We start from the raw sequence: 23,625 nt of genomic DNA on the forward strand, positions 1-23,625 counted from the left end.
CATGCAGAGCCCACCCCCACCCACCCCCCTTAAAAAAACCACATGGGACACAGCTGTCTCCAAAAGGACACGTGTAATCTCCGGAGGGGGGGGGCCCCGTGCCGGCCCCAGGGCCCCCGCCATCCTGTGGCATTACAAAACGACAATATAAATAGTTTTGTTTAAAAAACAAATTGGGAAAAAAGAGGAAAAAAAAAAAAAAAGCAAAAAAACACCCCCCCAAAAAAACCCCGAAAGAAAAAAAAAAAACCAACCGTATTTAGAAATTGGGGGGTGGGGGTGGTAAGGACCCCATATCAGTAGTGTGGCTGCGGGGCTGTAGTGTTGGGGACACATGTTCCACCCCCCCCCCCCCCCCAGCCAGGAGATGCAGGTGGTGGCCTGACCCCGGGGCTGGATGGGGATAAAAAAAGGGGATTTAAAAGAAAAAAAAAAAAAAAGGGGGGGAGATGCCCCAAACAGCTCCCCAGGGCCGGGGCGACACCGGGATAAGCGCCCCCCCCCCCCCCCCATCCCCAAATCTCTGCCGGGGGTGGGGTGGTGGGACAGTGTCACCGCACAGCCCCGTGTCGGGGAAATGGTTAAAACCGAGCCGACCCCCCTCCCCGGCCGCTCCCCGGCTCAGTAGTACGAGTAATTTGGGGGGGGGGGGGGGGGAGGATTTCTACCCCCCACCCCGCCAGCGCCCCGCCAGTGGTGGCACAGTCACGACTGCAGCAAAGAGGCGCCGGTGAGGACGAGGAGGGCGCCGGCGTCTCACCGCATGCGGTTTTGGCGCATGAGGGGGACGATGCAGGAGGGGGGCCCCGCTTTGCCCAGGAAGGGGTGCTTCAAGAGTTCGTTGGCGGTGGCCCGCTGCACCGGGTCCCGCACCAGCATGCGGTCCAGGAACCCTTTGAGGGAGGGGGAAACCTGCGGGGAGGGAGGGGGGTGGTCGTCAGTGAAGCCCCCCCAGGAGGATTCCCAGCCCCTGCGCCCCCCGCCTTACCTTATGTACGTTTTTAAGCTTGGGGGGGAGATTGTCGCGGATCATTTTCATGGCCTTTAGCGGGGGCTCGTTAAAATAAGGCGGCTCTCCATCGACCATCTCGATGACCATCACGCCCAAGGACCAGATATCCACCTGTGGGGGGGGGACACAGCAAATCCAGGGATTACGGGGGGCTGAGACCACCCTCCCCCCCCCCAAGCCCCCCAAACCACCCCCGCCGCGCTCACCTCGGGGCCGTAGGGCAGGCGGGAGATGAGCTCCGGTGCCATCCAGTAGGGGGTCCCCACCAGCGACTTGCGTCGCGGCACCTCCTTGTTCACTTGGGCGCAAAACCCGAAATCGGAGAGTTTCACCTAAAAAAAAACAAACCGGCGGAAGGCGGTTGGGGAGAAGGGTCATGGCGGCGTCGCGGGGTCGCTGCCGCGGCGCTTACCCTGCCGTCGTGCGTGAGGAGGATGGAATCGCTCTTGATGTCACGGTGGATGACGCCCTGGGCGTGGAGGACGGAGAGGGCCTTGAGGACGGCCAAGCAAACGGCGGCGATCTGCTCCTCGTTCATCCTAGGGGGGGGTCAACGGGGGGTGAGAACCGAGCGTGCCGGGGCGGTGGGGAGGGGGCCGCATGCGGGGGGTGCCGGGACGTACCTGGTGTGCGTGACAATGTCGGTGAGGGCGCCGCCTTCGAGGAACTCCATCACCACCCAGAGCTCGTCACCCACCAGGTAGCTGTTGTACATCTCCACCACGTTCTCGTGCTGGTAATCCCGCATGATCACCACCTGGCGATCACCGTGAGGGGGGAAATCGGTGATCCGGTCGCCCCATACGGCTTGTGAGACCCCCCCCAAATCCGGTTGCCGAGGGGTCCCCCGCTCTACCTCACCTCGTTGAAGAGCAGCTCGCGTCGCTGCTGCTTGCGCAGGTCCATCTTCTTCACGGCCACCAGCTTGCCGGTGCTCTTGACGGTGGCGATGCAGACGATGCCGGTGGAGCCCTCGCCGATCTTGATGAAGTTATCCAGGTAGGTGCGGGGATCCCCGGGATCCACCACCATCTGCAGGGCCGCCCGGAATTGCTCGTGGGAGACGCGTTGGGGTTCACGTTGGGGCGAACGGGGTTGTTGCGGTCCCACCGGGGCTGGCGGGGGGCCGGGGGGTGGCTGGCGAGAGAGGTGGGGGTCCGAGGCGTGGGGGGTGAGGCCGGGATGGGGCGGCTCGGGATTTTTGGAGCGCGGTGGGCCGGTGGGGTGGGCTCGGGAAGAGCTGGCGCTGCCGCTCACCGGCCCGTTGGATGCCACCTCCTGCGGTCGTCCCGGTCGGTGCTCTGCCTGCAAGGAGATGGGAGGAGAGGGACGTCAGCCGCCAAAAAACCGCGGCTGGAGCCGGGATTTTTGCCGCTGTCCCCAAAACGCCAAGCGCCGAATCCGCAGGACCGGGCGCTGCCAGAGGAAAGGTTTTGCGATAGATCAAGCGGGAAGAGAAGAGACCCCGTGGCGGAGCCGGCGGCCGCTTCGGAGACAAGGATGGGGCCGATGCCGCCAGCACCGGGGAGGAAAGCACGGGGGTCTTCGGCGTGTGCCGGTCCTACTGGCGTTACATCGGGAAAGCCCGTTAGCCGGCGCTTAGGAAGCGGAGGAGAGAGGCTGCTGTTCTAGGAGGCGGAGAGGCAGAGCGAGGAAAAGCTCCCGCGGGCCGCGGGGAAGGAGGGAGGTCGCTGCCAAGTGGAATCTGGTCGGAGCGGAGGGGGACACACACACCTTTACCTGCGAACCCGCGCCCCTGCCGGGGTCGGTCTCAGCCCGCGGGTAGGTATTAAAAGGCCGTCCCGTCTGCTGAGCCGTCTTCATCACCCCTTCGGAGACGGGAATGTTGGGAGTCCGGATATTTGGCCCGGAGAGCGGGCGTTTGTCCCGGGGGGATTGCGGGCTGGTCTCGGCGGTGTAAGTGGATTTAGGGCGTTTGTCGGAGGGTTCGGGACGCTCCCGCCGCACCACGCGGTCGGCCGGCTCGCTGTAGTCCCTGTCGGCGGGGTAATCCCGCCAGCCGTCCCGTTCGGCGGGGGTTTTGGGGTACTCGGGAGGGGGCGGGCGGCCACTGGCGGGGGGAGCGGGTTTGGGGCCGGGTTCCTGCCCGCGGGGCTGCTGCTGGTGGTGGTGGTGGTGGGCGCGCTGCTCCTCCCTCTCCCGCGGTTTCTCCTTGCCCTGCTCTAGCTCGCTCCTGGCCCCGTGGCGGCTCTTCTCCTTGCTCCTGCCGGCATCCTCGTGCGGCCGGGCAGCGGCCGGGCCCTCGGAGAGGCCGTTCTCCTGGTAGAGCTGGTCACGGCGGGGCGGGAAGGGGGGGCTGTCCCTGCGCAGAGAATTGGAACGGGACACGGACATGTTCTCAAACTCGTCCAGCAGCCAGGTCAGGGAGCCGTCCTTGGCGGCTTTGCTGCCCCGCACGATGGTCTTTGAGCAGGACGTGGGACGGGAGGCGGACGGGAACACAAAGGACAAACAGAACAGAACAAAACAAAACAAACAAACAAAAAAAAAAAGGGAAGAAAATAAAAAAAAAATGAAAATGAAATGCCTGGTGGTGACAGGGACACGGCTCACACAGAGGGGACATGGGGAGGGGAGGAAATGGGGGTCTCCAGGGGCCGCTGCCGCTGCCACCTCGGTCCTGTCGAGTGCTGGGAGGTGGCTGAGCCCCATGGAGGAGGATGCTGGAGCGGGGAGGGGGCTCGGCCTTTTCCCCCTCCCCCAGTAGCCCCGGGCCTCACCGGGAGGCTCCTGGGTGCCAGAAGAACAGGGCGCTGCCTCGGGGAGCAGGATCCTCTCCAACCAGGGGGGCCTCGCACCTCGCACACCAGAAGGCCAGTCCTGGGGGGCTCCTGGGGAAGGGTCTGGGGGGCTGCTGGCAGCCTCTCATCCCCTGCCCTGCGCCTGGGGGGGGGGCTCTGCCTGCCCCCCCAAATGCTGCTATTGGCGCAGAAACAGCAAGTTTTGCTCCTGGCTGGGGCCAATCCTGCCTCGGAGCGAAGGGGCTAAGCGGAGCAGGGACAAACAAAGCCCGACACCGGCAGGCAGGTCCCAGCCGGGTGGCACAGCCGAGCCGGGGAGCTGCGTGGGGACGTGCCCCATCTTCCAGCGGGATTTGCAGCCTCGTGGATTCCAGCCTCGGAGGGCATGGCCACGCAGGAGGTGGCGAGGGGACAGTGGGAGTGACCCCATCCCCATCCCCGAGGCCTGTTGACTTCCTCCGAAGAGGAGGGATGCCTTCCTCTGCAGCCAGCACCTCCGCACAGGGTGAGCGAGGCCTTAGCTCTTTATATCCCCTCCTCTTCCTCTTCCTCCTGCCCCGGGGAGCGGGTTATTTCCTCGAGAGGCCAGCCCGCGGCTGCACGGGACACGGCGGCTCCCGACCACGAGCCACGGGGGCTCGGCAAGCGCCGAGGGGCCCCCACCGGCTGTCGGTATCTTTTTGGGTCGGTGGAATTGCCCGGCCGGCTTCGCTCGTTACTCACGGCCGCTGGAGCCGCCCCATTGTCCGGGATAAACCAGCCGAGCCAGCGCAGGAACGCCAGCGCACCGGCCGGGGCTTTTAATTCGGGTGATGGTGGAGGAATGGCAGAGAGCTGGGGGGTGGCACGGGCGGCTGCGGCCGAGGGGAGCAGACAAGCCAGACTTTAAAAAAACGACATAACGGCAGCTTGGGGAAACACAGGCACGGGGAAGGGATGAGATGGGAAGGAACGGACACCATTTCGCTGGCGTTTTCCTGCGGGGTGGGGTTTTTCCGGCTGCCGGGAGGATGCGGGAGAGGTTCCCACCCCGTGCTGGGTGGTCCCCGTCCCACGCAGCCCCGCACTTAACGGACAAGGGGCAGGCGATCGGCCGTGGGGATGCCGCTGCCGCCTGCGCCGCTTTGAGACCGAACTTACCTGCTCCGTGGCACCCTGGGGAGAGGGCACGGAGCCCAAATTATCCCCAGTTTGACTTCCCAGCCCCCAAACGGGTATCACCGGCCCTCTCCGAGAGGGCAGAGGCCACGTCGGCAGAGCTGCCTACCTTCTGCGAGCCGTGCTGGATGGCGGTGATGCAGACGGGATCCACCAGCGGCTTGGGGCGCTTGGCCGACTCCTCGATGATCCCCTGCCATTGCCGTGGCAGCCCCGTGAATTTCTGCTCTTGCTGGTCGTAGCCCGTGTGGACGCGGTGCTCGAAATTGGAGGGAGCGGAGATCTCGATGCGTTTCTTTTTCTTGCTGAACATGGTGAGGCCGGCTACAAGACCTGGGGGGGGGAGGGGCAAAGAAAAAGGGATAAAAATAAAACCTGGAGGATGATAGAGCACAGGGGGCCTCAGCACGCTGTAAAATGAACAGCCCCTTCCTTAGGAACCCACCTGGCTCGCTGGAAAAATAATTACTTGCCACACACAGGCCAAAAAGGAAACACCTCGAGCCACCGCAAGCCCCACACTTCGCCAGGCTGCTCCACATCCAGGCGGGATTTTACAGCCCACCTGACGCGGCAGCTGCATTTGGGACCTGCGACCCCCTCCCCATTTTTCCCGAAGATGCATTTCCAGGTCCCTCCTGCCTTTGGTTTTTAATGTGAGCGCAAAGCAGGGCAACTGAGGGAGTCTTTCAGGAGATTCGCTCCGTGGTTTTATTTCCAGCTTTCTCCCAAGTGGTTTTCCCCGGGATTTAGGGGCTGGATTCTGCTTTGTCCCACCGCAGCCGCCAGGCTTTCGCCCATCCCGGACAGGTGACAACGCCATCGGCAGGGTTTTGGCAGCTCACGCACCCACCGAGGTGGTCACAGATGTCCCTCCGCTTCTTGGGGTGTCTTCCTGACGCTGTAACGTGGAGGTCTTTTTCCCTCCGGGATAATCCCACTTCTTTCTGCTTTGCTTCTCTTCCTCCCCAGCGCCAATTGGCTCACGGGTTGTTTTTCATTCAGAATGGACGTTTTGGGACCTCTGGGCTCGCAGATATTTGGCCGCGTCCCTCCTCCCTTTGATGTAAAGCTCCTAAATTTAAAAACTACCCCCCCAAAAAACCCCAAATCCTACCAACTCCTACAATTAAAAGCTGGATTTTTCTTTAAAAAACCACAAGGCACGATGAGGAAAGCAGCTGGGTAGCAAAAGCAAGTCCAGGCGGTCCAGTGACACCCGGGAAAAGGTCATTTCGGTGACTAACACCATTCCTGAAGCCTTTTCACCTAAAGGGTGTCATTTGAAACCACATTTAAGCCCGGTTTTAAGGCAGTGTTTTAAGTTACAAGCTGAAGAAACAGGCAAAGGAAAATAAATAAATAAAACTGGCCTGACCTGCAAAAAGCCGGGCACACAGATGCTCAGCCCAAGCGAGAACGACAGACTGTTTACTCAGGCGCTTAAAATACAGGTCGGGGAGCCTAAAATGTAAGTCACGGCAGCTGAAATTAAACTTTGCGGCACGGCTGGCACGTTTTCGGCGTTCGATTTAACCCCAGGTTTGGCCTGCCAAGTGAATACAGTTTCCCTGTCGCAGGCTGCAATGACAAACCCACCCGATGCCGTCAGTTTCCTTCGCTTATTTATGAGTTTTGTCGATTTACGGCGTATTTGAGACTATCCCCGAACGTATCCGAGTCTCCCAGGATGAAGAGCCGAGGCTGCGGAGGAAGCCTGGTGCAGGGTGGACCCCCAAGCTGATTTTCCGTGTAAACACTGGCAGGCAGGCACAATAGAGGCTTGTTTACACCATCCAAAGGCCCGCATCCTACCAAGCTCAGAGGTACACGATTGATCCTGCCCAGCGGGAGCCCGGAACGTTGGCAAACCTCCCTGAAATCAACAATTTCAGGTTGTTTTTTCTTGAATCGTTTCAATAGTTTCTGCAGCGGAGAAGATGCTGGAAGTTTTGGCTCCTCCCAACCTGGGAGCAGGAGGGGAAAGGAAGAAATTTCTGGGTTGGGGTAGGAAAAAATAAAATAAAATAAATCAGTCGAGGCTTTGGGTGGGTATCACCACATCCAGGGTGAAAGCGAGTGTGGCCTTGCCCTCGTGCGTCGTGGCTCGGCCAATATCTGACCGTGGAGAGAAACTATCGGACCCTATTAAACACCAGCGTGAGCTGAGGGAAAAGATTCGCGGCTCAAAATGCTCCTAAAGCAGCTTCACAACCTTAAACTCGGGTATTTTCCCCCATTAAATACACACTGAGCGTCCGCTGGGTTCAGCCCCCGTCCACGTGGGGGGCCCCGGCGCAGCGGCTGGCGATGGAGGAGCGAGGGAGGCAAGCGTCACCCTGCCGGAACGCCCTCGCCGCCGCCTGGAAAGACCGGTAACGCCGGGTATTTCCACCTCGGCGCTCCGGCTACCATCGGCAACGCCAGCACCTGCAGCAGTGCCGAGAGCTGCCAAGTAAGTCCGCCAGCGGTTGCCAAAAGCCAGCTGATCTCCGTAACTACCGGCTCGTTCCAGACTCGGATGACAGAGCTGGGTTCACGGTTGCTGTTGGGAATCTGCCATCATTTGGCGAACCGCGAGGTGCTGCAATTAACAGGGGTCAAACGATGTTTTTAGAGAGGCTCAAGCGGGAGCCGCGGGACCCCGATGTTCCTCACCCCGCGCACAAACTCCAGGGAGAGAAAGGGACAAAGCTGCGAATTAACCCACCTTAACGTCACCCGAAACCACCAGCAGGTCAGCGCTTTCGCTCCTGAAGCCGCTCAGCCTTGAAAACATCAAAAAAAGCACCAAAAAAAAAAAATCTTTCCAGGGAGGCAGAACGCCGGGGGAACAGCACCGCGAGGACGAGCGCACCAAGCCGCGGTGGCACAAGCTTCTCACCATGTCCAGCTCCAGCCCGACCGCCTCGCCAAAGCCTGTCGGCGGAGGAAAAACCAGTTTTTATTTGTTTGTTAGTAAAATCAGGCGGCTGGGAGGAAGCACACCCCTCCCACACGGGATCGGGGACGTGGTGGCAGCCGGGTAAAACAAACGTGAGGAAGCCTGGCAGTTCAGGTCACTCTTTTGGGTCGGTTTAGTTAACTCCCTCGTTTCTCCAGGTTTGGAGGGAGGGATGCCATCCTGCGCTGCCCCCAAAGGAGCTCGCTGGGAGGATTTGGGGGCAGGATGTGATTCCAGCGGGACTTTAATTCGTGCTTGACCCCACTGGGTGGTTTCACAGCGGCTGGTGCCTGCGGGCCAGAAGCGAGACCTAATTTATAAGGAGGTTGAAGTCGTGAGGCTGAATCCTCGGGGAGGTGGGCGACACCCCCCATCCCCACCGAAAGGGACAACGCTGGGACGTGCGAGGACAACACCGAAATCCCATGGCGGGCGTGGGGGGAGCAGCCGAGCTGGGGCTGCCGTGGGGCGGCTCCGCTTTTCCCCACTTTCGCTGCCTTTGGGTGGCGATTGTGGCCGTTTCCTTCCATTTTAGTCGCCAGAATCTGCTTCCGACAGGCTGCCCGGTGCAAAACTCAACAGCTGCCGAGACAATCCCTTTCTCCGCGCAGGAAATCCCAACTCCAGCGCTCCGGCATCCCGCCACTCCAAGGTGTCGGCAAAGGCGCTCCCTCCTCTCCAGTTTTCCCAATCATTGAGATTTCCTGATTAAATCCATTAGGGAAGTTTTTCTCTGCCTGGATGCCTGGTCTCCCATCAAAAACCCGAGGGGAATCCTGGATATTTGCAAATCCTTGTTTTACCTGCTCGCCCCGGGGGTGTGACACAGCCGCTCGCTCGCCGGCTGTTTGCAGCACAGCTGAGCCGGGCTTGGGCTGGGTCCAATCCTGAACCGCACCGCGCACGGGCAGAGACGTTAATTAGGGGTAAACGAAGGCGTGAACGTGCAGCGAGCGTGTTTATGGGGTTCCCGAGCCAGGAAAACTTCACCTCGTAGACCCAGATGGTTTAAAATGTCACCCCAGGGGTGGGTGCTTGCGTTCAGTTCATCCTTTCACCACCACAGCGAGTGTCGTGCCGGCTTCCCGGAGCTTCTAGCACAGGCAGAGCGCCGCCGTTTTGGGGAGGAACAGGAGTTTTACACCAGCTGCGTGGCAGGATCGTGCCCGAAAGGAAAACCCAAGGCTGGCCCCTGCTTTCACCTGCCCCGGTCACTCCCAAACGCCACCTTCCTTCACTCGGGATCCTTCCTTGCACGCAAGAGGCTCTGCGGAGAATCGCCATGCAGGCAGAAGTCATGTTTTGGGATGGCAAAGAGCCGTCTCCCGGTTTTGGGAGATAACGGCTCAATTTTGGGGTGTTTCAAAACTGCTGGCTTTGCGTTTTGCTGCAGGGAAGCAGAGCAAAATACACCTGGAGGATCTACGTCAACCCGTGCGCCCGAGGTCGGAGCATCCGAGCGCCTCAGGACACCGCTAGCCAAGCTAATCCAAATCTACCCCGGCTTCACCAAAAAAAAAATTCCTTTTGGGGTTGGCAGCGGGGCAAAGAGGGAGCGCAAAGGGGCAGGGGGCATAGCCGAGGCAGGAGGAGCTCTCGCTGGTGGGCTGGGGCTGCCTGCAGGAGGAGGAAAGGGTTAAAAGCGGGTTAACATCCCCCCCACACCCCCCTTGGCTAGAGACTCCACCAGAGCCACACACATTCCTCAGCCCTGTCCCAGCCCAGGTCAGATTCCCTTTATCTCTGCTTTGTTTAATTCGTCAGCCATTAACTAAGCTTCTAGCAGCCCTGAGTAAACAAAACAGGGCAGAATATTCTCCATCAGCCCCAAAAACCGAGGGCAGGGCTGCTGGGGAGTTTGCTAGCAGCTTTGGAATGAAAAATAAAGGGGGGGGGGGTGTGGGTAAAAAACCAAAACACGACAAAAAGTGCACGCAGGCAATTTGTTCCTTTGCCTTAAACCCCAAACGGATCGATCTGAACGCTCGTCAGCTGGAGAGCACCCTGCCATCCAACGGCAAATGGATTGAACAGATCCCCGGCGGGATCCAGAAGCAGCATCCTGGTTTGTCCCCGTGCCTAAGGATAAATCTCCGGCGCAGCTGTACGTGGTCTCAGCTCCCTTTGAACGCGTCGGGTGCAGCAAAATCAACATCTGGGTGGGCTGGAGTCGCTCTGCCCGCCCCAGGTCCTGCCAAGGGACTTTCTGCTCCACACAGGCAAAGTCTGCGAGAGACAATTTTAGCCAAGGAAGCTCTGAGCTTGGTTGAATTACATGGTACTTGAGGAGGAAAAAAAAAAAAAAAAAAAAAAAAAGATATAAAAATACATCCAGGCGGGGTCTGGAGTCCTGGTTGCTGCCACCGTCGGCTCTGAGGGCTGTGGGACCCCCGAGAGCGAGGGGAACCCCGCGGGCACCAGCATTGGCACCCACTGGACCGATTCACGACGACTCTGGCATGAGCTCCCCTCCTCAGGCTTGGACAAGAGGGATTTTAGCGGGTCTCACAACCCCCAAAGCCTTGGTCCCAGTGTGACAGCCGGCTCCGGGTGACGTTCTCTACTCCCCCCTTGCTTCCAGGAAAGAACAACCTTTTGCTTGCCACCGGCTGGGAAGCGGTAGCCAGCACCCACGCCGTTGCAGGATGCCCATGCCAAAGGGAAAGCCAGTTTTTTTAAAGTCCAAATCCTGCGGTGGCATGGGTGCGGGGCTCCGCTCTCCCCTGCTTGCTGGATTTCCAGTTTTCCTCTTTTCCTTCCCATGCAAATGGGCTCCCCCTGCCCCCCTGCAGGGAAAACGAGAGCCCTTCCCCTCCTCCTCACCAGAAATAACTCCGTTTCCCTCCCCCGAAACACCGGCCTCACCTCACAGCACTGCTAACAAACAACAGACCTGCTTCAGCTGGCAAGATGGAGCGATCCCCTGTTGCTCCGGGCGTTTCCGACAGCCGCCCCATCCCACTCGGGCTTGGAAAGGGAATAAACCACCTCCGAAAGCCCCCCGCTCGGTGCTCCCCCCGTCCCAAGACACCCTGGTTGAAACTTACTTAAAATAGAAATCAACGAAAAAGCAATCAGCCAGACTGCATTACTCACCTTCACCATCCTGCTTCCTGCAAGCCAGAGGGGGAGGAAGGAGAGAGATCGCTCCGAGAGGGGCTCAGGGACCGGGGCCCCACGAAAAGTGTACACGGGTGGTCCCCCCCTGCCGGGGGTCAAAGGGGGCTGGGGGGCTCGTAGCTCACACGGGAGGCCGGCAGCTCCAGCGCTCCCGACTCCTGACGCTGCGAACTCCCAAGCGCCTCCCCCAGCACCGACCGGCGATGGGCGGACGAACGCGGGACGGGGCCCACGGTGTCCCCGTCCTCACCGGGATGTGGGGAGATCTACGGATCGGGCGATCCGACCATCAACCCCCCCAACACCGGCCAGGGTCTGTGCTCCGGGAGCCATAGCTGGTTCCCGGACCCCCAACAGCTGCTCTCAGCGCTGCGGTGGGGACGCAATTGTTGCCTCTGGAGGACGCAGCCGCCGCGGTGGTGGTGGCACGCAGCTCTCCCCACCAGGATCCTCTCTCCCTCCCTCCCACCGTGCCACTTTCCCAGCATCACATACTTCCCAACCTGCTCTTACTGCCCTCCGGAACCGGTTTTGCAGGCAGACGCTCCTGCTGCTGGCGCTCTGGGCACGCACCGCCATGCCCGGACTTTCCTTCATCCCTCGGGAGATGGGATGCCAGGGATGGATCGACCCCGGCGTACCCCAAAGTCTGTCTAGGGAGGCAAAGCTGCTGGCCGAGGGGATCCATCCTGCTTGCTTCCCGCAGCAGCGAAGTCAGCAACCGAAGTAACAGCTTCTGACCATTGCTGCACACCCGCTGCGGTAACGAACGACGGCGCTACGCCCCCCGTGATTTCCCAGGCGCTGTTACCATTTTCCAGGCCTGGGAGCGTTGAACTCTCGCCCACGCTACCAGGTCGGTAATCCGTCAGGAGAGTGCGGAGGCAGGAATAACCGCGAGAGGAGACGGCTGCTGCGAGGCTCGGAGGGGTTAAAGACGAAGCTTGGGAGAAGCAAGAAGGAATAGAGGAGATTTGAGCCGGGAACCAATGAGGCAGCAACATTTGAAACAAAGCAGCCAGTCAAGTGCCCCTCCGGGAGCCTGGGGATCAAGAGACTGGGAAGGAAGGAGAGGGAAAGGGCAGAGAGCGCAGAAAACCTGTTGGCGCTCCCAGCAGGAAGAACCGGCACTCCCAGCCCGGCTCGCCCCGGTATTTCCCCGTTGAGGGCAGCAGCCCTAAACCACACCACGCTCCCAACGTGCCCCCCCTTATCCCCTCGGCACTTCCAAAGCCTTCTCAAGCACCCGAAAAAGCGCAGCCATGCCCTGGGGTGCGGGTAGAGAGCAGGTGGTGAAGCGTGCCCTTCGGTGGGGACTGCCAGCACCCAAGCCCCTCACGGCTAAGACCACCAACCTGTGGGTTTTGTTGGTTTTAAGACCCTTATTAAGATCTGTGACCCCCAAAGCCCGGCCAGGGGATGCTAGGTGCAACCCGGACGCTCGGCAAGAGGAGCTGCTCGCCTAAGGGCAAGGACCCCACCTCTGCTGCCTAAAGCCTCTTCCTCAGTCTTCTGGCTGAACGAGAGCAGTGTCGTTTCCTAAACGAAGGCAGCACTAATTGGTGGGTCCCATTCCACTCGCCGTGAGGAGAAGCAGCGTCTGAGCCCTCTCTGGCATGGAAAAGCTTGGCTTTGATGTCAGCGTGCTTATTTCGCTCCTCTCTTTTTTCCCCTTCGGTGTTTGCAGAAAGGAAACACCCCCGAATCGGCCCGATGGAATCTCGCCGAACTTGGGAGGTCTGCCCGGCGTCCATCCCATCAGCGTTTGCCAGGAAGGCACCAAAGCAGGCAGTGAGGGTGAAGGAGTGGAGATCAACAGGCACCGGTGGGTGGTAAGAGCCGAGCCACCACAGCCGTGCATCTGCCAACTCCATCTGACGTCTTGCAGCTGAGAAGGCCTTTATTTTTATTCAAATACCTTTAACAAGTAGGGAGGGGGTTAAAAAAAAAACCTTATCGTGGTTTACAACAAGATTGCTCACTTCCTATTTGCACTAATTTTCCTTGTATTTATTCTCTTTCAGAATATTCATGGATCAAAATATCTTCTGCACCACCATCAGGCTGCTAATTGGCGCTTGGAAGCTTTCCTAGAATCACATCAGAAGGATACGGCGTTCTGGGGGGGGGAAGTTAAAAAAAAAAAAAAAAAAAAAATCGTCAGATGAAATCTAATCTCTACTGCCACTTGTTCTTTATTATTTTTTTTTTTTTCCTCTTCAATTTCCAACTTCGCGCTGCTTGGCCGGAGAAGACCCCAGAGTGTTTGGAGGAGCATGTTTCAGCGTGGCGTTCCTAGCATCACCACGACCAAGGGTCCCGACCCGGCATCGTGCCGGGGTGGGGGGGTCTTGAACCACGTGCTGATGCTCGTGCTGGGGGGATTCGTGAGCCTGGATCTGTTGGCGCTCGAGGCTTTTGGGAATGCGTGGGGGTTGGAGAGAGGAGATGCTTTGCTTCAAACCTTAAAAAACAGTCGTGGCCGGAGCAATTTAAACCGGTACCCAGCTCGGTGAAAAGCACCGAATTCATCCCAAGCTCCCCAAGAGCTTGAGGTTACGTTTGAGCGTTGCCCGATTCCTTGTTTTGGGAAGGAGAACCGGAGCCGCGCTGTCTCTGTCAGCGTGAGAGGCAAGACGCATTTATCCCTCTGGAAAATTATTTCTCCTGTGTCAGGAGGAACAAGCACATCTTCAAAAAGCCGCTGCGACTACAAAAATTCACCAGCTGCTCCCTTCAGCTGCCGAGCACGCCAACAGCCCCCAGCAGCAATTTTCGAGCCTTGTGCAACGCGCTAATTAATTCGTAGAAAGATAAAAGCACATCAAAGCAGACGTTCTAAACCCCAAACCTTTCAGAACTTGAACAAAACTCGCGAGAGCACACAGCTTCCTCATCCTTGCCTTGCAGATGATCCTGATGTTTCCGGACCCCGCAGCTCGGTAGTCCCTTCCCACCGCGTCAGCACATTGTGGCATCACCTCGGAACAAAACTATCTCCAAAATTAACTCTGCTTGCACCTTGACCCTAGAAGATTGAAGCAGGCTTCGCTCGCATGCCAGTTTTAAAATATTAGCAAAAAAGCAGTGCATCAACTTTTTTTTTTTTTAGCCTCAACAACATAAAACCTGATATTTTATATCAAACTCCATCCTCACGGCTTGTGCGGTACCGCCTCAGCCCCACTCTTGCCTTTTATTTAGCGATCAACTTCCCAGGTAGCTTCATACCGATATCGCTCCAGCCTTTGCTCTCCCATTTCTCTTCAAAACCCCCGACGGATGGCTCGATATTTGCGCCGCGAGGATTTCCTACCTGCTGATAAATCACCTTGTACCAGAAGCGCTGCCCGCAGCTCTGCTGGAAACCCGGGATTTTCCTGGGTGCTCACATGCTCCCAGGATGGAAAGTCTGGAAGGATGAAGCGTCCTCCTCCAAGCCGAGGGTGTCGATGTCTGCTTGGTGGAGCCGATGGGAGCGTTCAGGCTTTTGCTGGGGTTTGTTTAACCTGCCAGGGAGGGCGGGTTGAACTGGCCTGGCTGGCTTTGCACAAGCCAGGAGGGAACTGGCCTGCGCTGGGAGCGGCACCCTTCAAACAGGAGAAGTGTTGGCCATCCAGCCCTGCGCCAGGCCGCTGGAAGAGGATGAGGGCCGAAAACAGGGCTGGAGAGCACGGTGATACCTGGGGAGGGATTAAATGCCGCTGAAAACCTGCTTTCTATCCCCTGGAGTGGAAGAGGAATCCTGGAATTCAAAGCATCTGAAGTACTTAGTTACCCCCGCAAGGTTTCAGAGGCAATGAGCCTCCCCAAGCACGGCCTCAAAAGCTTGATGAAAAGGGATTAATTTTCTTTAATCTTCTTGTCCCCCCAAAAAAACTTCCAGCCTGCAGGATGCGGTGGCAGAGAGAACCAGTACATTAAAGCTCCGCTCGGCCGCTGGCGCTCGGTCTCTGCAACGGGACTTCAGCTCGGCACGGAGCAGCTCCCAGTGCTCAACCCACTGCCAGGACGAGCCATTTGCTGCCAAAACGGAGCTGGGGGGCAGCGAGCTGTGGTGCGGGGACACCCCAGTGCCATCCCAGATGGCTCTGACCCTATGGGGTAACACGGGTGGAAAAGCAGTCGTGGCAGCCAGCGAGGCCGTGGCTACGTGACCCCCGGCGCGCGGAGTTCAGCGGCATCCCACGATGAGACATCGCTGCTCCCGGAAAATGCTTGTGCAGAAGTTTCAGGTGCAGGAGCCTGCGGACCTCGACAAGCCGGGGCTTGCTGGGAGGGAAGGCGAGCGCCTGCCCAGCTCCCTCCGAAGCCACCTGCAAGACCGGGCAGAGAGAGATTAAACCTTCACCCCGTCGCCCACCGGGGAGGGAAACAATCACAGGAGCTTGTTTCGTTGGGGCTGTTTGGAAGGAATAAATCAGTTTGGATTCAGCAGAGCCGGCGAGCGACCACCTGACACTGCCCCGCCACTGGCAGTGATCGCTCGCCTGCGTGGGCACGGCTCTCTGTAAACACCTCGCCATCCCAAATCGGGGAACTCCCTGCTAGAAGACAGAGGGGAGCTTTCCACAGGTTATTTGACACCTGGTTAAATCTGATTTATTTTATAGCACTACCATTGCCTTAATACTGCAGGATTCCGCCGCCAACAGCCGTAAGAGGAATCGTTCTGGCAAAGGCCAGCTATCAGCGGAGCGAGGGTTAAGCCAGAAAAATCCAAATATTGTTTCAGAGCCGCACAAACATGAAGCCTCCCTGTTTCCATCGGCATTTGATGCTCCACGGAGCAGCAGCAAAGCAACGCCGGGTCCAAAACCAGCAGGCATGAAAACCAGCCTAGCGAGGCATTTTCTTTGTGGCAGAAAGCTGAGGCTCAGAGGGAAAAAAAACAACAAATAAAATAATTTTTGCCTTTTTTCTTCCCATTCCACTACGGCTCGAGTCCTTAACGCCAAAGGCAGGTTCCTGGGAGACTGTTCCCAGCTTTTTTCCTGTGATGGGGAGAGTGTCACCTCCGGGCGCTTTGGTTTCCTCTTCAGTAGGGCAGGATAATACCAGCTTGTCTGAGCGGAAGACGTTGACAAGAAGCTCAGAAGTCCTCAGAGAAGAGGTGCTAGAGAACAGCAGCCGGCGGCGGCAAAGCTTCAGGAAAGGATTCACGTCAGCCGCGCTGCCGCGCTCCAAAAAAGCAGCGTGAGAGGAGAGGAAGAAACAACAACAAAAGTGATGGGATTTTCCCCAAACGATTGGAATATTTTGTAGGGGAAGAAAGGGGCCAGAAACAGCTGGTTGGGTCCTTCTCCACAGACACAATTTGTGCCTCGAAGCATGAGCTCCAATTACCCTTATCGTGGTTTCCAGAGACCCAGGCAGAAGCACCACGGATCCAATTTCTCCCTTTAAAGTGAAATTAGCTGCACGTGCTGCTGCGGTGATGGTGAAATCTCAGGGTGCTTCGGGAAATTGCTCCCTGAAATCAGCTCCAGATCCAAAAATTGATCCTCTGGCTCTTTGCTTTGCCCATAATCCTTTGATGCAGGGTAGAAGTGACAAGGTGCCGGTGCCTGACTGCTGCGGGAAGGGCAAGAGGATCGCGCCCCAGGGCAGCGGCAGATAATTAACGCAGAAATTAAATAAGGAGTCAGCCAGGAGGGACGCGCGGAGCTTGTTTCTGAGAGGAGATGAGCCCCCGGAGAGCAGTGGAGGCTCGGGGGAGCGATCCGAGCAGCTTTCAGCCACTGGGGGTTTGAATTTGGACATAACATTCGTGTGTGGACCCAAAGCGTCTCCAGATGGACGTGCCAGAGGGGTGGGAGAACTGGAAATGCCTGAGTTCCATCTACGAAGAGCTACAAGGTGCCACCCACCCCCAAACCCCCGCGGACCTCCACCTGCGCCAGCCAAGAGCAGTGACAAGGGCCTGGAGCCAAGATTGAAATCCACGCTCGGGTACGTACGTTGGTTTTAACTAGCGAAGAGCCCCAGCAGCTCGGCCCCAGGAAGCCGCGCACGGCCACATTCCCGGTGAACGTGCAGCTCTCAGAGCAGCATCGTGCAATCCTGGAGCAAAACTCAGCTTGAGAGATCCAAAACTAAGGAAACCTCATCCTCCTACGGAACTGGAAACACAGAGCACGAGCACTTTTTGTTGCAAGGATGTCAAAACACCCAAATGGCACGCTGGTTTGGGGAGATCTGTTCTGGAACCAGAAGTAGAGTTTTAACAACTGGTGTGGAACTCTCAGAAAGATGGGCCGCTGGGGACAGGGGATCAGCAACAACCACTGGCCCCGCTCAAACCCTGGGATGTGATTTCAAGAGGAAATTCTGAAGGGATTTAAAAGAGAAGCGACTCTCCCAGTTTATATCTGACATCTCCTCCCACCTATCCCAGCCATGACAAACAGGTTCCTCCGCACAGAGAAGATCCCTTTGGTCAAGGGTGAGGAGAGGAGCTCTACCTGCAGCCAGTATCTTTATTCCAACCGCTGAACGAAGCGTTGAGCCACCGGGGAGGTAGACAAACCCCCCCACAAGGTTCCCCCATTTATTTAATTCAGATGCTCCGGCTCTTCAGCAACAGATTAAAAAATAAAACTAATGAGAAAAGTCAGTAGAGGCTCAACCTCAGGCTCATGATGAGACCACCGCCTGCTCGGTGGCTCCTCCACGGAAACCAGGAGCAGCTGTGTATCCCACAGTGACACCGGCACCCTGAAATGCAGGGGGGATCCCCCACACCCCCAACTCCTGCTGAGGGGCTGGTGCGTGGCGGGTTTGAGGCCGCACCAGAGGGGGATTGCTAAGACTGGGAGTTGGGGTTTTTGTTTTTTTGGGGGGTTGGGGGTTTTTTTTTCAGTCTTATTATTATTTATCGACACCAGATAACCCCAGCGGCAGCAAAAGGTCGGGAATCCGCATCGGGAAGAGCTCCACGGGGATGTCCCCCGACCTGGGAGCAGATCTCCACGGGGGTGGAAAGCTTCACATGATAAAAAAGCACCGATCAAGCCAAAGTCCCTTCCCATTTACGCACAACCAGCCTCGCTGTCCCAGCAGCCTTGGAGAGAAATTACTTGTAATGATGATTTTAATGCAACCTGGCAGTGGATTTTACTTCTGAATGCAATTTGGGCTGAAAGATCCTTCCCCAGCAAGAAAGATGTGGGGTGGGCAGCCTCCTCTTTGCGCTCCCTCTCTGCTCCAAGGGCAGAGGGGTCCCCGCACAACCCCCAACAGCTCTGCCAGAGTCACAGCTCTCCCGTGCTGAGCAGGGACCACCAGCCAAAATACACTGAGCTCCTAAAAAAAGGCTGCATCCCCCTCGCCCGACCGCGGGGGAACTCGTCACGTCACGTGCAGAGAGCAGGAGGCGACACAGGGATGCTCTGCGGCCGGCCCCAGGCTCCCCCAGCCTTCGCCTGTGCTCTTGCTCCACCGATCCAACACCGCGGATATTCCCGGTGGGGAAGGCGATGGAAAAGCCGGGGCAGGGGACTCCTCGGTGGGGTTAAGACAGTGATCTGGCCTCTTAGAGTACCAGCAGGACACCAAAGGTGGGGTTGCCACGTGACCACGCCGCTCTTCATTACTGAAAGACCGTTAGGGAGCTCCGAAAGGCGCGACGGGCCAGGGGCGCAGGAGGAGCCGTACCCGAGCGCTTGTTAAATCCACCTCCCGCCGCAGCAGGAGCCTGCTCACAAAAGAAAGAGTTGGCATCATCACCTCGGAGGCAGTTAGCGAGGCAAGAACATTTTAATCATGAAGTATTTGTTGCAAGGAATTAAAAACCCAGGAAATAAGAGACACAGTTGCAAACCCCAGGGCCTCCCCTTCAGTGCTAACGAGGTGGAGACGCTTCAGACCCCTCGCATTCCTCCGTGCCCAGTGCAGGCGGACACCAGCCGACACCTTTGGGCACAATTCTCCGATGCCACAGGACCCAAACGTGCTCCACGGAGTGCGAGTTTCTGGCTGGGCTCAGCTTTTTTTGTTGCCACAGAAGCCAGAAGCTATGGGGTCAGGGGAGCGAGGCACGTGAGGAATGTGAACCGGGACTGACACGGCCATCTCCAGCTCCCCCCCGCCCCGGCCCATTAATTACACGCCCTCTTAACGAGCTGGGAGGCTCTGGCACGGCAGGACGATGAAACATCGGTGTCAGGAGGAGATTTCAAGATGTATTTCAAGAGCAATCAACACTCAGCTCCCGCTCCGGCTGCCACGGAAAACATAAAACCTCTGAGCAGGTACCGCACCGGCCAATGCTCCCCGCTTCGTTGGGTCAAGAGATTTTTAATGATCCAATTTGACGCCACCTGCCCAGACAGCGCATGTAGGAAGGTGAAACCACGAGTTTATGTCATCAGACACAACTCGTTAGCGTCCACAGTGGTGCCGGGGTTAACGAAGCTGCGCTCCCTTGATGGGAGGCAGAACAACCCTGAACCCCTTCCCTGACAGCCCTGCCAGAGCGGGAACAAGCAGCCAAGAAGTCAATTTATATTTCAGCGAGCGATTACCATTTGGTGCTAATTAAAGCACAAGCTGATTAGTTGAGTAAAACCTTTAATTAGCCCCTTACATCATTTAGAGAAATTATAGCTTATTCGCACCGTGTAAGTGCGCGACACGGGGGAAGGAAGAGCACAGCGAGCGCAGTTCAACCGAATTACACTTCCATTACATCCAACTTTATTAGGGAAAATAATCGTTACTTAAAACATCCTCTGCCCGCAACGCGAGTGCTCGGAAAACTGCACGAGAAACTTGCGCCCCACACCATTTATTCGGTGAGAAGGACCTTTGAAGGGTTCGGTTTAAAGCTGCAGAGAAAGAGCGCACCAAGGGCTGAAGAGTTAATAAAATTATCCAACTGCCAATTAATCAAAACCTACAAAACCCAGCAAATCCTGCAGGAAAGGCGAGCTGCGCCTGTGCTGTGCAAAGCCGCCCTCAATAACGCTGCGCCTACCTCAATGTGCGAGGCAGAGGGAAAATATTCCTCCCTTCCTCCTCTAAGCTCAGGAGAAATCGCGTTTTATTAAATAAAACCACCGCAGCTGTAATTAGGCTGCAGGGAAACCACAAGAACACCCCTGGGATTTCTCCCCGAGCCAGGCGGGACTTTGGGAGGGAACGCATCCCTCCGAGCGCCGAGGACACGGCTCCGAAGTGACCGATCTCACCAGGGAGACAAAGCTCGCTGCAGAGCCGCGACCCACAGGCACGTCGGCCCCACTCCGCGCTTTCTGGACGCTTGTTTCGGTTGGGAAAAGGACATCGAACCTGGCAGCAGGGTCAGGAAATCCCTCCGGAGTCAGGGAGATAAAAGCTGCTCTCTTCCGTGCACGGCAGCCTGTCGGACCCCCACGGCGGTAGGAAAACACCCCATTGACGTTCGGTTTCTTCTTCAGCAGCGCTAAATCGGCCACAAAGGCTCTACGCAAGCCGCGATGTAAAATTACACGCCCGCCCCCTCTGCCAAACACCCACAAGTTCCTAAATTATTCATCGGAAAAGCGGAGCGCGGAGGATCTGAGCCTGTGAGGCAAAGAACGCGTTGGCAGGCATGCTCCACAGACACGCTCCGGGGCTGCCGCATCCCTTCCAGATCCGATCTCCTCCGGCACCACCTTCCCCTCCTCGCCCCTCTGACAGCTCCCGAGTGCGCGGCGCCCACATTTGGGGCTCCGCTGCTTCGCTCCGCTCTCACCCCCTGATGAGGCAGACAGCAATTAGCGAGACGACAGCAATGAAATCTCCAGCTTCTACATGAAGCTGGAGGCACAAACCCACGGCTCGCAGAGTCAACCGACGAGTCACCCAACGTGGCAACAAAGCGCGTTGAGTGGTTCGGAGCAAATTTTTAAGATTTTTTTTTATAGCGACAGCTTCCTTCTGACAGATTTGATAGGTGCTGGTAAAATAAATGCCACCTCCACAAACGCAAATAAAAGACAATCAGTATCTGGAAAGCACCTGGGAACAACACGGGAGGGGGAGCGGAGAAGTTTCCACTCAGTGGAGGTGAAAGGTAACTTGAGCCATCGTTACGTTGCAGGCACCTTCCCGGGAAGCTTCTGCTGCTATTTCCACACCCAAATACATTCCAATTAATTACCTTTGTTTGGGAATCTCAGGGTGACGACCCCTCAGCAGAGCCAGGAGCTTTCTGAGGGTGGCTTTAGTGGCAGGAAGGCAGCTCTATGCACCAGCCATGGATCCCTGCAGCCTCGCGTTTCACCCTCACCAGGTGCCACCTCTTGCAGCCCTACTCCAACGTGGCATTTAACTGCCATTCCTGGGAAAACCTCCCTCAACCTGCGCCGTGGACAATCCCTATGTCTAACAGCATCATTTCTTAACCAAAACTAAAGCAACTTGCCTTAAAAGGCTGCCAGGATTAGTTAATGTTTGTACTGGCAGCCAGCAGCTCGCTCTTTGGCCACCGTTCAAATACTGGGGCTTTATTTAAAAACCTTTTTGTTGTTGGTTGGTGTTTTTTTTAACGCTTCGGTTTTGTTTCCACCGCTCTCCTCAGGCTGCCTGTGTCTCCCCTGCCGCTGCGCTCCGCAGCTGGGTAGTCTCAATAAATCCAATTTGCAGTTATTTACAAGCCTACTGCGCAGGGCGTTGTCAGAGTCCCTCCGCAGCCCTGCGGCCCACCTGCTTAATTATTGCACAACTCAGTAAATTCCCCGGAAAATGCAACTAAAAACTAATCCTGAAACTTTTCGTGTCTCCCTTCGACAAAAGGAGCATCACCAGTGACAGGAACACGTGGAAAACGACGTGTGCGGCGCTTACTTCGGCTAAGCGGAGATGTGGGCGCAAGGAAAAGGAGTTACACAAATTAAAGATTTCTTGGCCCAAAAACCTGTGCTGGGCATGTGCTGCCTGCCTGGCAATTCTCCCCCTGCCCAGGCAGAGTTTCAGCCGCTGTGGCACCACTGCCCCAAGTTTTACGGCAATGGCAGCACCACAGAGGAGTTCGAACCACAGTTTCTACCCTCCCAATGTGCCATAATTGGAGCAAAACCCCATTTCTGAGGGGTTTAGCACAAAACAGGGGAGTTATGGCAGCCCTGGGGGATGCCAGCTCCTGCCTGACAGCACCCAGCCCAAAACAGCGAGAGGCTGGAAAAAAAAATCTACCCCAGGACTCTGTGGCTCACCAACTGTTAACTTGCCTTGCTACTGGGGAGAGAAGCGCCCTGTGAACACCAACGGGTGTACAAAACCCCACAGAACCGAGAACACAGATAAAAGACACCAGAAAACCCTCAATTCCTGCACATTTTCCCTTCCGTTCCGCAACCAGCTCAGCGCGTCAATAGGGCCAACCTAATCTCCGCACCCTGGAGAGCCATGACGGCTTTTCTGTGAGAACCTAATGGTGACAGCGACCACGCTTCGCCTGATCCTCCTCCCCCTGCGTGTGGGGAAGGGCATCGGCCATGCTGTGGCATGGAAAGACCCTTCTCCGATACCGGACTGCGAGACACGCGTGTGGAATAAGGGCTTCTGAAGAGTCCTGCGAAGGAAGGACTTCTCCAGGCGAATGGGTTTTGTCTCCATTTCCTACCTGTGAGGAAGGGAAAACTCTTTTTCAACTCAGCGAAGCATGCCGGGATCCTCCGGTGAAAGACGCTGCACCAGACCAGAACAAGAGATTTCTGTCAGCTTCCCTGACAGACAGCCCGGTGCCCTGGCCGCCATCCCCCGTAACCCACAATTTTGACTATTTTTAGGCCAGGGAGGGTTGGGGAGGAAGGCTGAGCCCTATCCCCAACTTGACCCTCAGCCTCCTCACCCACTGCTGCTCCCGCCTCACCCGGAATTCCAGGGCTCTGCTCCCGCCCTCCCTGCCCTGCCTGTGCTCGCTGCTGGGCCTCTCGCTGCTCTCCCTGAGGGTCCAGGCAGGCCCAACAGCCCCCTCCCCAGTTTCACCCCTTCCTCTGGGACCCCACTGTCCCTCCGCTCGCCGGCCCCGCTCCTCAGTGGCCCCCCCAAACCCCAGCTCCACGCTCCCCCAGCCCACCAACACCCCCATACCCCACAGCCTTTAGCCCAGGGCTCCCCCAGCCTCGCCCTCCGCAGGGACTTCCCACCGCCCCCTTCCCCCGGGACCCCCAGTCCTTCACACCACCCGGCCCACAGAGCCCTCCTTTCCCTCAAGGACCCCCCCAAACCGCCATCTCATCAGCACCCTCCCTCCCCACAGCCCTCATCCCCCCCACTTCAGCTCTCCCCATCTCTTTTCTCCCTCAGCCTCCCCCCCCCCCCCGCTTTCCCCCTCACCCCCTCCCAGGCACCTCCATTCCCTCCCAGGCCTCACCTCAGGGACTCAAAGCCCCTTTCCCCTGGTCCCCCGCCCCGCGCCCCCTCCAGCCTCCCCTTCCCCCTCCGGCTCCTCCACGCCCCCCTGAAGCACCCACCTTCCCCTCGGCCCCCGCTCACCCCTCACGACAGCCCGGTGCTGCCACTCCCCCTCCTCCAGCTCACTCGGCCGCCGCCATGTTGCGATCGAGCCGCATCCGGCACTCGCCCTGCCCGCGTCCCACGGCAACAGGCTACGCCCCTGGGGGCGTGGCCTCGCACGGCGCTTGCCCCGCCGCCTACCT

General features: G+C 57.6%; 1 protein-coding gene across 9 annotated transcripts; it reads right to left on the reverse strand.

Annotated features, from left to right (window-relative positions):
- Positions 1 to 54: 54 nt before the first annotated feature.
- On the reverse strand, positions 55 to 23,609 carry PAK4 (p21 (RAC1) activated kinase 4). Of its 9 annotated transcripts, none has more exons than XM_055792474.1 (11): positions 23,462 to 23,609; positions 22,587 to 22,651; positions 11,808 to 13,115; positions 5,042 to 5,265; positions 2,747 to 3,436; positions 1,874 to 2,317; positions 1,636 to 1,769; positions 1,425 to 1,551; positions 1,219 to 1,344; positions 989 to 1,123; positions 55 to 912 (listed from the first exon to the last, which is right to left on the reverse strand). In XM_055792474.1, exons 3-11 carry the CDS (start codon positions 11,998 to 12,000, stop codon positions 757 to 759), a joined length of 2,229 nt encoding a protein of 742 aa, XP_055648449.1. In that variant the 5' UTR covers positions 12,001 to 13,115; positions 22,587 to 22,651; positions 23,462 to 23,609; the 3' UTR covers positions 55 to 756. The 9 variants fall into 9 exon arrangements, with proteins under 9 accessions (XP_055648449.1, XP_055648450.1, XP_055648458.1 ...); XM_055792475.1 differs by having other exon boundaries at positions 2,753 to 3,436; positions 23,440 to 23,607; XM_055792483.1 differs by lacking the exons at positions 11,808 to 13,115; positions 22,587 to 22,651; positions 23,462 to 23,609 and adding exons at positions 5,782 to 7,516; positions 7,643 to 9,493; positions 10,973 to 11,790.
- Positions 23,610 to 23,625: the final 16 nt, after the last annotated feature.

Source organism: Falco peregrinus, chromosome 20, assembly GCF_023634155.1.
Source record: "Falco peregrinus isolate bFalPer1 chromosome 20, bFalPer1.pri, whole genome shotgun sequence".
Taxonomy (NCBI): Eukaryota; Metazoa; Chordata; class Aves; order Falconiformes; family Falconidae; genus Falco; species Falco peregrinus.

Bases quoted from the DNA above. Each gene is read 5' to 3' on its own strand.
- PAK4 (XM_055792474.1), bottom strand. From the start codon at position 12,000: ATGTTGCTGCCTCATTGGTTCCCGGCTCAAATCTCCTCTATTCCTTCT. The intron at 3,437-5,041 runs GTAGGCAGCTCT...TCCTGCTCAAAG, and splicing joins TCCAGCACGGCTCGCAGAAG to ACCATCGTGCGGGGCAGCAA. The intron at 1,552-1,635 runs GTACGTCCCGGC...ACCCCCCCCTAG, and splicing joins GACATTGTCACGCACACCAG to GATGAACGAGGAGCAGATCG.